Here is a 15289-nt window from a genome sequence, read left to right on the forward strand (position 1 = left end):
AGATCGCTTGAGCCCAGGAGTTTGAGGCTGCAGTGAGTGATCATAGCACCACTGTACTCCAGCCTGGGTGCCAGAGCAAGACACCATCTCTAAGAAAAAAAAGGGGGGTGGCGGCGCAGTGAGCGAGACACTGTCTCTAAGAAAAAAAAAGGGGGGGCCGAATGTTGTGGCTCATGCCTGTAATCCCAGCACTTTGGGAGGCTGAGGTGGGCGGATCACTTGAGGCCAGGAGTTCGAGACCAGCCTGGCCAACATGGTGAGACCCCCATCGCTACTAAAAATACAAAAATTAGCCGGGCACGGTGGCATGTGCCTGTAATCCAAGCTACTCGGGAGGCTGAGGCAGGAGAATTGCTTGAACCTGGGAGGTGGAGGTTGCAGTGAACTGAGATCGTACCACTGCACTCTAGCCTGGGCAATAGAGCAAGACCCTGTCTCAAAAAAAAAAAAAAAAAAAAAAGAGATTTCAGGATAATGTGCATGTGGATGAAACATAATTGGACTCTGCTCTCCTTCTGAAATAGTGACAGGTTCAAGCTCTTTTCTTAGAGTATGTATGTGTTTGGGGTGATTATAGATGAATACCCCACAATCATGTGGGGTGCTCTCAGTTCAATTCAAGCTGATACTTTGTTTGTTGTAATTGTTCCATTTCCTACACATGTAATAATAGAAAACATTTTTCCCCTTTCCCTCACACACTAATTGTAAGATTGTCTGAGAGTTTTTTTTTTTTTTCTTTTAGACAGGGTCTTGCTCTGTCGCCCAGGCTGGAATGTAGTGGTGCGATCATGGCTCACTGAAGCCTCTACTTCCCATGCTCAAGCAATCCTCCCACCTCAGCCTCCTGAGTAGCTGGGACCACAGGCATGCACCACCACACCTAGCCAATTAAAAAAAAATTGTAGAGACAAGGTCACCCTATGTTGCCCAGGCTAGAAATATTGATTTTGTTTGTTTTGTTTTGTTTGGTTTGGTTTTTGAGAAGGAGTCTCACTCTGTCGCCCAGGCTGGAGTGCAGTGGCACGATCTCGGCTCACTGCTAGCTCCGCCTCCCGTGTTCACGCCATTCTCCTGCCTCAGCCTCCTGAGTAGCTGGGACTACAGGTGCCCGTCACCACGCCTGCCTAATTTTTTGTATTTTTGGTAGAGACAGGTTTCACCGTGTTAGCCAGGATGGTCTGGATCTCCTGACCTCGTGATCCGCCCGCCTCGGCCTCCCAAAGTGCTGGGATTACAGGCGTGAGCCACCGCACCCGGCCTAGAAATATTGGTTTTAATTAACCTTCAGCTATGGAACCCGATAGTCTACCCATTGCCATTTTTGAGCCCATTTATGTTACAGTGGGTTTTAGCATATTCCTGAAGAATTACTGGTGGCAGTAGTGGTGGTAGAGGAGATGCTGTGGCAGCTGACCCTTCTGTGCTGGTCTTGATGTGGTCTGGTATTCACACCCTCCACAGCCAGCAGTGTGGAGGTTTTTGATTATCCACTTGAGTTCACCCTCCACACAGCGGCTAGAAGGAGGTTTTTAGAAAGTGAATGTGACCATGTCAGTCTTACCTAAAACTCTTTACTCCTTACCAGAACCATGAAGTCTCATTGCCTGGCTTTTCCCTGAAACCCCACCATGGCTCCAGCCATCGAGGGTCTTTCCCACTTCTGGGTCTGATCCTGCCCCTCCACTTTGCATGGTTGGTTCCTGTTCCTCCTTTGGGTCTCAGCTTAAGTGTTAGCGCCTTAGATCTTCCTCAACCAACTGATTTATCATAAACCCCCTTCTTAACCTACTTACAGCACCTGCATCTTTTTCTTCATAGCACTTTTCACAAACTACTTTTTTTTTTGTTTGTTTTTTTGAGACAGAGTCTCACTCTGCCACCCAGGCTGAAGTGCAGTGGTGCGATCTTGGCTCAGTGCAATCTCTACCTCCCGGGTTCAAATGATCCTCTCACCTCAGCCTCCCGAGTAGCTGGGATTACAGATGCACACCACCACGCCTGGCTAATTTTTGTATTTTTAGTAGAGACAGGGGTTTCACCATGTTGGTCAGGCTGATCTCAAACTCCTGACCTCAAGTGATCTGCCTGCCTTGGCCTCCCAAAGTGCTGGGATTACAGGTGTGAGCCACCGTGCCTGGCCTTCACAAACTAATTAAATATGTATATGTGTATCACATTATCTGACTCCTCTCCTGGACAGAAAGGTCCATTAGGGCTAGGAATATACCCGTTTTTTTTTCTTTTTTGACACTGGGTATCCTTCTGTCACCCAGGCTGGAATGCAGTGACACAATCATGGCTCACTGCAGCCTAGACCTCCTGGGCTCAAGCAGTCCTCCCACCTCAGGCTCCAAAGTAGCTGGGACCACAGGCACATGTCACTATCCCTGACTAGTTTTTTGATTTTTTTGTAGAGACAGGGCCTCCCTATTTTGCCCAGGCTGAGGAATGCATCTGTTTTACCCACTACTCTATCACCCTAGCCTAGTCCAACAGACACAGGCTGGGCATGGTGGTGCACTCCTGTAATCCCAGCGCTTTGGGAATCTAAGGTGGGAGAATTGCTTGAGCTCAGGAGTTGGAGACCAGCCTGAGCAACACAGCAAGACCTCGTCTCTAAAAAAAATAAAAACAAAAACCAAAAAAAATAGACACACACGCAAAACTGTCAATATATGACTTATGGATCTACTTTTTATAGTATTTCATTCATTTTTTTTTTATTTGAGATGGAGTCTCGCTCTGTCGCCCAGGCTGGAGTGCAGTGGTGCGATCTTGACTCATTGCAACCTCTGTCTCCCTGGTTCAAGAGCTTTTCCCGCCTTGGCCTCCCGAGTAGCTGGAACTACAGGCGTGTGCCACCACTCCCAGCTAATTTGTTTTGTATTTTTAGTAGAGACGGGGTTTCACCATGTTAACCAGGTAGGTCTGGAACTCCGGACCTCAGGTGATCCGCCCGACAGTGCTAGGATTACAGGTGTGAGCCACCTCGTCCCGCCCTTTTTTTTTTTTCTTTTTGTTTTTCTTTTTTTTCTGAGACAGAGTCTCGTTCTGTCGCCCAGGCTGGAGTGCAACTGCATGATCTCTGCTCACTGCAACCTCTGCCTCCTGGGTTCAAATGATTCTCCTGCCTCAGCCTCCCAAGTAGCTGGGATTACAGACATGCACCACCATGCCAGCTAATTTTGTATTTTTAGTAGAAACGGGGTTTCACCCTGTTGGCCAGGCTGGTCTTCAACAGAAGTTGAAGTGATCCTCCTCAAGTGATCTGCCTGCCTTGGCCTCCCAAAATGCTGGGATTACAGGCATGAGCCACCACACCCAGACATTCTTTCTGTATCTATTGATGGGGCATCTATGAGTCAGGCACTGTTGTTGGTGCTGGGACTACAGCAATGAATAAACCTGGTGTCAGGCATCTTTTATATATGTCCCATGTTGTATCTTAGTTAGCTTTTTTTGCTCAGCATCTACTTTTTTTTTTTTTTTTGAGACAGAGTTTTGCTCTGTTGCTCAGGCTGCAGTGCCATCGTTCAGTTATAGTTCACTGCAGTCTTGAGTTCAGGGGTTCATGCAATCCTCCTGCTTCAGCCTCTTGAGTAACTGGAACTACAGGCATATACCTTCATACTTCCATAGCCAATTTTTAAATTTTTCTTTTGTAGAGGTGGGGTCTTGCTATGTTGCTTAGGCTGGCCTTGAACTCCGAGGCTCAAGTGATCCACCCACCTTGGCCTCCCAAAATGCTGAGATTACAGGTGTGAGCCACCACTCCTGAACTCAGCATCAAGTTGGCCAATGGGAGATAGGAACTGGTGGCTAAATATTTCCTCCTCTGTCTTACATTCTGCACAGTTCCTCAGGGGGCCTCAGTGGGACTAAGCTCCAGTTGTTTACAGAAATTTTATATCCTTCAATAGGCTTTCTTTCCTTCCTGTTTCATTCTTTCTGGTCCCAATTTCTTTTTCTACCCATATCCTATGGGATCATTTTCCAAAAGAAAGTATCTGCCCATGAGTCCTTCTCCAATGCTGCTTTTGGGGGGAACCCCAGCTAATATAGCTAGCCTTTTAATTGCTTTTGTTGGGTCACTTTCAACATTTCCACCTTGGGTCCCTGGATGCATTCTGGGTTCCTAATGGGTAGGGATCAGATATTTTATTTTGTATTTTCCCACAGTTACTAACGAGGGCCTGGCAAATGCAAGTAAACATAGATTAATTTCGATTTGATTCAACAAAAGGAAAGAATACAGTGGCTATCTGAGGCTCAAGGGAAGCCAGTTGCCTCTGTTGCAGCTACTTCTGCCTCATGCTGGATGAAGGGAGGACTTGCCAGGGCAATTACTGTTTTCCTTTCTTGTATCCATTCTGCTTCCCTCCCAGGTTCCTGTTCCACTGGCTTCCAGCAGCAGCAGGTCAGCAGCTGCTCCAAGTAGTTCATCAGCTCAGTCAGGCCCAGAACTGGGGCTGTCACTGGGGCCCCGCCTGCCATCTGCTTCCTCCAAGCTGAGAGTAGGAGAGGAAAACTGGTCCCTACTCCTCAGGGGCAGAATCCACATGCCTGTCATCTGGCACTACAGAACAAATCAGGGACTCCAAAGAATGAATGACTTCAAAATTTTCTACCAGCCTTAACTGAATCTCATAGATATAGGGAGTGACAGACAGCTGGTAAAGGTGTAAAGAAAGTAGAACATATTTGGCAGACAAGCAGTAGTTAACGGGTCTACCGCTAATTTGATGCTCCTGTGGACACACACTACTTTTCTGCCCACAGTTTCCAGAAAATGAATAGGTTGGACTAGATGATCTCAAAGAACCCCCAGCTCTAGGATTGTTAAATTACAGAACTGGAAGGAATCTGATCGGTCAGTTATACTTCAAATAGTCTAATTTTTTTTTTTTCTTGAAAGCCTTCACTGTTGGTAACAGCACCATGTCTATTCTAGATCCACTATGAGAGCTCCAGCATATCTGCTCTGGCATGCTCCCTGATGGGCATGCCCATTTACATACAGTTTTTGTGTAATTAAAAATGATTTTTTTGTAATTAAAAATTGCATTGAGATAATGGTAGATTCACATTCATTTCTAAGAAATAATATATTTGGGCCAGGTGCGGTGGCTCATGCCTGTAATCCCAGCACTTTGGGAGGCTGGGGCAGGTGGATCACCTGAGGTCAGGAGCTCGAGACCAGCCTGACCAACATGGTGAAACCCCATCCCTACTAAAAATGCAAAAATTAGCCAGGCATGGTGATGCACGCCTGTAATCCCAGCTACTCAGGAGGCTGAGGCAGGAGAATTCCCTGAACCTGGGAGGCGGAGGTTGCAGTGAACCGAGATTGTGCCATTGCACTCCAGGCTGGGCAACAAGAGCAAAACTCCGTCTCGGAAAAAAAAAAAAAAAATACACACACACACACACACACACATATATATATATATATATATTTGGCCTAGTTTCCCCCAATGACAACATTTGCAAAACCTTAATATGATATCATAACTAGGATATTGACATTGATACAATTTACCTATCTTATTCAGATTTTCCCAGTTTTACTTGTACTCATTTGTGTGTATATTAAGTTCTAGATAATTTTATCACCTGTACTACCATACTCAAGATGTTTAACAGTTCCAAATTCACAAGGATCCCTTGTGTTGCCCTTTTATATCATACCTGCTTTCTTCCTACCTTACTTCATTCCCCAACTTGATGGATTTTTCCAAATCTTTTTATTTGGAAATAAGTTCAAACTTACAGAAATGTTCAAGTACACTCTATATGCTGATTCACTGATAATATGCACCTTACCTTTATTGCCCACTTGGCTTTATCATTTTTTCCTATCAAGATTTTTTTTTCCCCTGAATCATTTGAAGGTAAGCTGCATACATTATGACCTTTACCCTTTCAAGATACTTCAGTGTGTATTTCCCAAGAATTAGATATTCTTGTACATAATTACAGTGGAAGTTATCAACATCAGTACATTTAACATTGATCCAATACTTTAATCTCTTACATGGATTCTGATTTTGTCAGCTGGAATGTCCGTGATGTATTTCCCCTCCTCTAGCACAGGATGCAGTCTAGGATCAGGCATGGCATTTAGCTGCCCTGACTCTTTTGCACCCTTTAATCTGGAACATTTCCCAAGCTTTCTTTTGATTTTAATGACCTTGACATTTTTGAATAATACAGACCCTTCCTCTTTTTAATAGATGTTCCTCATTTTGGGTTTGTCCGATGTTTCATTATCATGATTCAGGTTATGCATTGTCCCCAGGAATACTGCATAGCTGATGTGGACATGATATCCATCTGCTCTCATTGGTGATGTAAATTTTGATCACCTGGTTAAGATGCTGTCTGCCTGCCTCTTTGTATAATTACTATTTCCGCTTTTGCTACTAACAGGTCTAAACCATCTATAGGGAGACACATCAACCCAGACAAATATCTGCCAGCCAGTAAGAGCCCCCTAGAGTAAGCATTCATGGATGATTCTTGCCTGAGCCAATCTTCACTATACACTTGATGATCTCTTCAAGTCAAGTCTATGCCAGTATGAGAAATCAGGTTTTGCAGGGTTTAGTTTCCTTACATCTTTGGTTCTGGTCTGAGTCTTCTTCAAGTCCTCCCAATGTCCTCTATGACCCCTGGGTTGAAAAGAAGAAGTAGACTCAGTAGCCTCAACTGGAAATGAGATCATGTGGGTTGTTCCCCGTTAAACCGTCCACAAGTGATTTGCATAATAGAGTGGCCTGTGAGCTCTTACTTCCTGGATCGGTTCCTGATCCCCTCTCTGCTGTCCGCCACCCCCCTGCCTGCCACCCTTTGGTGGCATCTTAGTTCAACAGCCAGTTCCATCCCCTCCAGCATTCCCCCCGTCCCCTGCTCCATCCTCCCTCCATTTAAGCCTAAGGGCGGCTTTGCTAGGAGACAGCCCGTCCTGCAGGAACAGAACGCCTGGACTTCCACTGTGTTCACGACGCGCCCCGGGCCGCGGGGGTCCCATCCTTCTCTTAGACTCACTCTGGAAGGACCCCGAGAAGTGCTAGAAGAAATAAGCGCTCGGGGAGGGATGTGATCAGCTTTTCCGGATCCAGGTCTTTACTTCTCTGTGCCCCACGGCGTGGGTAAAAGTGCAGGGGCAGCCGCGGGCGAGGAAGGCGGGGTGCGGCTCCAGGCAACTAGGACGTGGCCGGCGGGCATCCTGGAGGGCGGCCCGCAGGTGGCGGCGCGGGGCGGCGGGCGGGGCAGGGAAGGGGGAGGGCTCGGCGCGCGTCGGGCGGTGACGGCAGCGCGGAGGGGAGGTGCAAGCCGCCCGCTCGCGGGGGAGCCATGGCGAGAGGCCGCGCGGCGGCGCCCGCAACAGTGCCCGCGTCCGCAGCAGCGCCCCCGCCCGCCGCCCCGGGGCCCACCCGGCCGCCGCCCCCGCGCGCCCCGAGCCCTTGACGCCCGCGCGCCTAGAGCGAGGCGTCCCCCAGAGTGGGGCCGCGCGCGGGAGAGCCGGAGCGCAGCCTTAGCGTCCCCGAGAGTCTCGAACGCCCCGACGACCCCCGCGTCTCGGAACCCCGGACTCCGAGCCCAGGAGCGCCAGAGCGGCAGGCGGGCAGCAGGAGGCGGCGGCGCCAGAGCGGAGCCCCCGCGAGTGCCCCCGTGCCGCCCGGCCGGCTGCAGCGGAGGGAACCGGAGCCGCCGGGCGGCCGGGGCCGGGCCGAGAACGACGCGGAGGAAGCCCCCACCGAGGCCCCCCGGCACCGCGCCTGTTGCCGGGTTGCGCTCCGTGCACCTCTTGCGGGTAAGCCAGGGGTCCGCTCACCCGCGCCGCCTGCGCCTCGGGCCCAGGGGCTGGGGAAGGACACGGGTGTTCTGGGAGTGTCCGTGTGAGATAGTGGCGGCGTGAGAGGCCGGGCGCCGGGACCCTACGGGGACAGCCCTCCTAATGCACCGGCCGCACCTGCAGGAGGCCCTCGGAGCCCGGAAAAGTGCCCCTAGGGCATCGTGTCGGCCACGCCGCGTGGCCTGGATTCCGCGCTCCGGCACTCCGAGGTGACAGTGAGGCGACCTTCAAAGAGCCTGGAGCTGAGCCAGGCCAGAGCGCGGGCAGCACCCCGATTCCCACTCACCCGCAAAACTTGATGAAAATGACATCATCTGAGCGTGTCAGAGAGCAGAGAGCCTTTAGAGCCCTCCTTTGCATCCTTGAGAGTTAACAAGTTTACTTTGTCACTTTCTTGACCTGATTTTTAAAGTTCTTTTCTAGTCTCCAAGGTCAAGCTCTTGTAGGTAAAAACAAATGTAATGAACTGTATCGTTTCTTCTTTTGTAAAGTTGTGTTTCAGGAAAGATGTTAAAAGTCGGCCTGCTCTTGAGGCTGGTGCTGGGTGCCCCTTCTGCGTTAAGCTTGCCTGTTTTAGAACCCGTGGCTGCACTTGTTCAGACACTGAAATTAGCGTCCGCTTTGAGAGCCTTCAGAGTATTCGTCGTTGGACCGCTGATTTTTTTTTTTTTTTTTCTGATATGCTTCACTGGAACTTTATTTGCTTCAAAAGTGTAAACGTTGTCAATACTGTCTGTGAGTGTGTATTCGGGACTGGTAACCTTTTCTGGAGGGTCTTTTGTTTATCTGGAAGGGGAGTGGAGGTTACCATAGGGAAACGGTCTAGTTCCAGGGCCCTTTCCAATTTCCCACTACAAGAGCAGCGAAGAGGAAGGTGCTCAGACTAAGCTCTGATTAGCCCTGGAGCCAGTCTGCACTGGGGAGGGTCTCCCCAGATTGAGTGAAGGGACAACAGGCTGGGAGCTTGACTGGTAGGTTTGGAGAGTTGGACCTGGAGTGACAGATGGCGCCTTCCCCTCTGTCTCTCGGTTTGGAATGGTCATACTCGGTTGCTCTTTGATCTTGGACTTCAGCTTTGTCACAGAGGTTCCCAGGCCAGTGTAGCCTAAGCCAGCTGGAAAGCTGAGCCCGGCTCTGGGGGATGCTGAATCGGTTTAAAGCCCTTGTCTCAGGGCTGCGAGTTTGGCAACAGTTGGGTTTCAGCTTGGCCCCAGCACCAGCCGTTTCCTGTTTGATGCCCCAGGGACCAGTTTCCCATCCCCAGCGCTCGCTTGAGGGTGTCTCCACTCTGGCTGTGTTGCTTCTCCTTCCCTGTGGTCTTGGAGTGGGAAACCTGGACTGAAATTCCAACTCCTCTCTATTGGCTGTGTGACCTTACTTAATCTCTCTGTCCTGCTCTCCCCTCTCTGGGAGACAATGTTTTAAATGGAGGTGTCTGTAAAAGTTTGACTGAATGACATGGGAGCGTTTTCAGGTCTCCTTCCAACATGATTAGGTTTGTAATTTGGTAAGCTTTTTGAGCCCCAACAGGGATAATAAAGCATATAATAGTAATTATTGTTTTATAGGTTTATTATGAGGGTCAAATCAGGTAATATAAAAGAGCTTTGGGCCGGGCATGGTGACTTGTGCGTGTATTCCCAGCATTTTGGGAGGCTGAGGCAGGTGGATCACTTAAGGTCAGGAGTTCGAGACCAGCCTGGCCAACATGGTGAAACCCCGTCTCTACTAAAAATACAAAAATTAGCTGGGCATGATGATGGGCACCTGTAATCCCAGCTACTAAGGAGGGTGAGTCAGGAGAATAGCTTGAATCCGGGAGGCAGAGGTTTCATTGAGCCAAGATCCCGCCACTGCACTTCAGCCAGGGCGACAGAGCAAGACCCCATCTCAAAAACAAAAACAAAAACAAAAAACATAAAAATAAAAGGGCTTTCAAAAATAATAGAGCACTATTCACATTGAATGGAGTTCTTAAACTTTCACTTTCCAAACTAAGAACACCTTAAGGTTTGCCATCTTAAGTGGACTTTGTTCCTGTCATTGCATTCTGGTTTTTTGTTTTTTGTTTTCTTTTTTTGAGTCAGAGTGTTGCTCTGTCATCGAGGCTAGAGTGCAGTGGTGCGATCTTGGCTCACTGCGGCCTCCACCTCACAGGTTCAAGTGATTCTCTGGCCTCAGCCTCCCGAGTAGCTGGGATTGCAGGCACCTGCCACCACGCCCAGCTAATTTTTGTATTTTTAGTAGAGACGGGGTTTCACCACGTTGGCCAGGCTGGTCTCAAACTCTTGACCTCGAGTGATCTGCTGGCTATGACCTCCCAAAGTGCTGGGATTATAGGCGCAAGCCACCACTCCCAGTCCCTGTCGTTGCATTCTGAGTCCCTGCCTCTGACCTTGTATATAGTAGGCCTCTGTAATTGTTTGGTGATTCTTGAATTAACCATCTGGGCTCTCCATCTTGACTTCGTGCTCCCAAGGTAGAGAACAGACCTTGGGCATTCTCCTCTCCGTCAGCTGTCGGAGTTTTTATAGATGCGATTGTTCTGTTGCACCATATAGCTCATAAGAGAGCCAAGGAGAGTAAGCAGATAGGTGGCCAGTTTTTCTGCAAGCGACAGTTCTTTTTTTACCCTTTGGGGCTCAAGTAAGAAAGGCATTGGAGGGCGAACAGTCATTTAAACTCACTGAGAGTTGCAGATATTCAGTAAAGCCTTTTGTGCATGCCAGAGCTTAATACTGTATGGTCGGGAAGTTTGATAAACTTTAAAGTACCATGACCAGCCTCTTCACATATATGATTCTATGACCCTTGGTTTTGAAAATGGACTCTGACCACTGGCTGCGGTGGCTCACACCTGTAATCCTAGCACTTTGGGAGGCCGAGGCAGGTGGATTGCCTGAGCTCAGGAGTTCGAGACCAGCCTGGGCAACATGGTGAAACCCCGTCTCTACTAAAACACAAAAAAAGTAGCCGGGCGTGGCAGCATGCGTCTGTAATCCCAGCGACGTGGGAGGCTGAGGTAGGAGAATTGCTTGAACCCAGGAGGTGGAGGTTGCAGTGAGCCAAGATTGTGCCATTGCACTCCTGCCTGGGCGACAGAGTGAGACTCTGTCTCAAAAACAAAACAAAACAAAAGAAAATGGACTCAGATTTATTTAACTCATCTATATTTGGCATGCACTGTGATTTTTGTAGGGAAAGACAAGAGGATGTTCTTTTTAAAAGATGGAGATAGAACCCAAGGGCTTATGTGGGTTCTTAGGTTTTATTTTATTCTTGGACAGAGATACACTGTTGTTAGACAGAGATACACTGTTGAATGAATGGGTCTTCTGGCTTCTCACCTCCTTTTCCCCCCTTCTTTTCAAACAAATGTTCCCTATTCTGACTTGTCTTCTTAGATGTATCTAAGTGGAGGCCACCTGCAGTGTTGAAAAGTGCAAATTTTAGTGAAGAGACAGTAAATAATTGCATATGTGTAAAACTGGATGTCTCCTGAGTTACACAGAATACCAATGATGTTTAGCTGCTTAAAGGCTATGATAGGCATTTTATGAAAGGCTGTGTAGTATGATTCATTATAGTGAGAAATTTATTTAATTATTATTGTTATTAGTGCACCTGAGGTGAAACAGGGTGGAATGGGGTGGGAGGGGAGCTCTTGAAATCCTTGTTTGGACTTAATTTTTTTGTTTTCAAAATTTATTATTTTTATTTTACAGTGCTGTTCCTTGCAGAGCAGGGCTAACTCATTAGGCAGTGTGCCTGTAGGCAGCCTGTTTGGACTTCCTTAAACACTTTTTTTTCTTAAATAGAGACAGGTTCTTGCTATGTAACAGGTGAAGCTGGGAATAGCCCTTCCTAGAATGCTGAGGTGGGAGGATCACTTGAGCCCAGGAGTTCGAGACCAGCCTGGGCAACATAGTGAGACCTCATTGTTACAAAAAAAAAAAAAAAAAAAAGAAAAGAAAAAAGAAAAATTAGTCAGGTGTGGTGATGTGCACCTGTAGTTCCAGCTACTAGGGAGGCTGAGGTGGGAGAATCTCTTGAGCCCAAGAGATTGAGGCTGCAGTGAGCCATTATTGCACCATTGTACTCTAGCCTAGGTGACAGAGCGAGACCCCATCTAAAAAAAAAAAAAATATTGCTGTCTGAGTCAAAAAGTGCTCTTAAGGAAAATGTACCTTGTTTTCCCTGAGGTTCTGGGGAATCCCCGGCATAAGCACATGTACCTCAGTTTGGGAATCGTGGAGCTGGATTATTTCTAGGGTCTCCTCTAGTTCCAGGACATTCAACAGGAGAGGATAGTCTATCCAGAGGAAGTGGATTTTGTACTAACATCCGACAAGGATGCTCCATCACAGTATAAATTATCCACATTTGAATGTTAAATAAGACCATGCTGTGGGTACTCAGGTGACTTTAAAAATCTTTTTTTTTCTTTTAAGAAGTAGGAGAAAATAACTGTGAACATGTGGACTAAGTGGCTTGACATTTTTGAAAAGTATCTCTTTAGCATACTATTCAGAGCACTTATTGCATTCCTCCTTAATGACTAGAATTAGTTATTAGATAACATGATTATGTTGATTAAAAGATGTCACTGTCTACTAATTTATGTTGATACAGATGAACTATTAGCAAATCCTATCTTCCATTACATAGATGCAGGTTGATTTATGTCACTTAAAATGCATATTAATGGCTGAGTGTGGTGGCTTACGCCTATAATCCCAGCACTTTGGGAGGTGGAGGCAGGTGGATTGCGAGGTCATGAGATCGAGACCATCCTGGCCAACATGGTGAAACCCCGTCTCTATTAAAAATACAAAAATTAGCTGGGCGTGCTGGTGGACGCCTGTAATCCCAGCTACTCGGGAGGCTGAGGAAGGAGAATGGCTTGAACCCGGGAAGTGGAGGTTGCATTGAGCCAAGATCGCACTACTGCACTCCACCCTGGCAACAGAGTATTAAAAAAGAAAAAGAAAAAGAAAAAAAAAGCATATTAATTAGAATAGGGATATAGGATCTCACTTTTTTTTGTCTCTCTCCAGGATTACAGAGATAAAGCATTTATGCATATACAGAACCACGGGATTTTAGAAGTTGTCCATCAGTTCCTCTGGTTGTTTTGGTACAATAAAAAAGTGCTTTTTTTAGAGATAGAATCTCTGTTGCCTGGGCTGAAGTGCAGTGGCCTGATCATAGCTCACTGTAACCTTGAACTCCTGGACTCAAGCCATCTTCCCGCTTTGGCTTCCTGAGTAGCATGCGTGCTGCCACACCTGGCTAATTTTCTTTTCTTTTTTAAATTTTTTTGTAGAGGTGAGGTCTTGCTATGTTGCCCAGGCTGCCTTAGCTTCAAGCGATCCTTCTGCCTTGGCCTCCCAAAGTACTGGGATTACAAGCATGAGCCACTGTACCTGGCCAGGCAGTTCTTTAACATAAACAACGTGTGCTGTGGGTCTGGATTTTTTTTATGCTAACATTCTGTAAGCTCTCAGTTTTTAAGTTTTGCAAAATGTAGAACATATATGATACAACCTACTCTAGATACACAGCCTCTAGTGTAGGCTGCCTCCTTTTATTATGGGTTTCTATCAAATAATTTCCAGCTTGAGATTTGAGATGTGACCAAAGATAAAATGTCTCCTTATAATGTTAGAAGTGGTTTGGCTTCAGCTGTATTATTGAGTCAGGAATTTGGACCTTTAGGAGCAGGTAAACAATGAGAGCAGAAACTACCCTTGAATTTATGTTTGTCTGAGGACCATTGGGAAATATTTCTTGGAGAGCGGGGAAGACAAATTCCTTTGACCTCCAGAAGAATTGATTGTCCTCAGTGTGATGAGAAAATCAGGGAGAGAGTGACTGAAGACAGCTCAGCTGTTCATGCCAAAGGGACTGACGGTCCAGATTCATGGTGGAACCAGGTGGCCGTGTTCTGGCTGGAGAACAGCAGTGGGAAGAGGACAATGCTCACGAGAGGGACAATGCTGTCTCGGTTTCTGCCTGACTTTTGGTTGCTACTGTGTTGTGTGGAACAAATATTTTATATCATGTTGCATTACCATCTAAGGTTGACAAGTTAACTAGAACCTTTAATTTCTTATGCATTGAACCTTTAATTATCTTAGCTCCATTAATTTTACTTACATATACCACTTGTACTGCCAGTAACTCCTTGTAGATAACCACTCTTGTGAGCTCTATTACCATAGGATAATTGTGTCTGTTTTGGGCTTCATGTAAATTGAGTCATATAGTGTGTACTTTTGTGTCTGGTCTTTTGCTCAACGTTTTGTCTGCAATGTTCATCCATTTGTTGCATGTACTAGTGCTTCATTCCTTTTTAGTGTGGGATGGTATTCCATTTTATGGTTATATCATGATTTGTTCATACATTTACCTGTGGATGGACATTTGGTTTTTTTCCAGTTGGGACTATCATGGATAAAGCTGCTATGAACTAAGTGTATAAGTACTCATTTCTATCGGGTATATGCTCAGGAGTGGATCATTGGGTCATAAGACATATGTTCAGCTTTAGTAAAAATTAAGTTTTCCAAGTGTTCATTCTTCTCTGGATTTGGTATATGAGACTTCCAGAAGAAAAAAAGATAACTCAGTAAAAGAGTATGCTACATCTTGTGTTTCTGAATACAGGGCTCCCACAGTAAACTTGGTTTGCCTGTTGGACTTCCAGTTGGGGAGTTTGGTAATCTGATATCTTAAGAGATCTAGTAAGACAGTTATAGTATCAAGGGGCATTTTTTACTTAGTGTGAGATCCAGAGGTGTGGGCCTTGCCTGCACTGAAGAATTTCAAACCTGGGAAGAAAATTGGAGGTTTACTTAAACTAAAGGGACAGATTCTTGTCATGTTAGGAAGTTGGAATTGGCAAGCTTTATACTGGAGAATTAAAAACTCAAAACAAACAAAAAACCAAACCTATGATTCAGGAATAGCATTATAATGATTTAGAGGAAAGGTGGGGAGGAGGAAAATGAGCAATTTGTTATGTGTATGACTCACTGGTGCTGTGTCTGCGAGTATTACATTTGGGTGCAGAATTTCTGAGACAATTGGTTTACTGGCTTTCATAGTAGAGAATAAAAGAGTGTCACCTAGACAGTGAGCATTTCATTTCAACGTTTGCATCTAGAATATATTTTAAATAAAATGCAGAATACTATGGGAATTGTACAGTTGTACAATTGCTTTATGTACCTGAGTGGGAAGTAGCTTTGTTTTCATTCATTAATTAAAAAGTAAAAACCTTCAGATTGAACAGTGTAGATACAATGCAGCACAGCATTGATGTGTTTGAAGCCATGTTCTTTTTTCCCCTGTAAGATTGTTGCTTAGGTGTGTTGAACCCAGCAACTCCTGTTTATGACAGGCAGCTTCGGAATCATTACCTTA

The 15289-nt window shown here is 46.3% G+C and overlaps 1 protein-coding gene across 1 annotated transcript in view; it reads left to right on the forward strand.

Annotated features, from left to right (window-relative positions):
- The window catches only part of LOC134729922 (proline-rich protein HaeIII subfamily 1-like), a 129076-nt gene that overhangs the window by 19576 nt on the left and 94211 nt on the right, over positions 1-15289 (forward strand). The window contains exon 2 of the mRNA XM_063602693.1: positions 7110-7819. Within this exon, the coding sequence (XP_063458763.1) occupies positions 7110-7819 (710 nt within the window). The remainder of the gene's footprint in view (positions 1-7109; positions 7820-15289) is intronic.

The sequence above is a fragment of the Pan paniscus genome, chromosome 2 (assembly GCF_029289425.2).
Source record: "Pan paniscus chromosome 2, NHGRI_mPanPan1-v2.0_pri, whole genome shotgun sequence".
In the NCBI taxonomy this organism is placed as follows: Eukaryota; Metazoa; Chordata; class Mammalia; order Primates; family Hominidae; genus Pan; species Pan paniscus.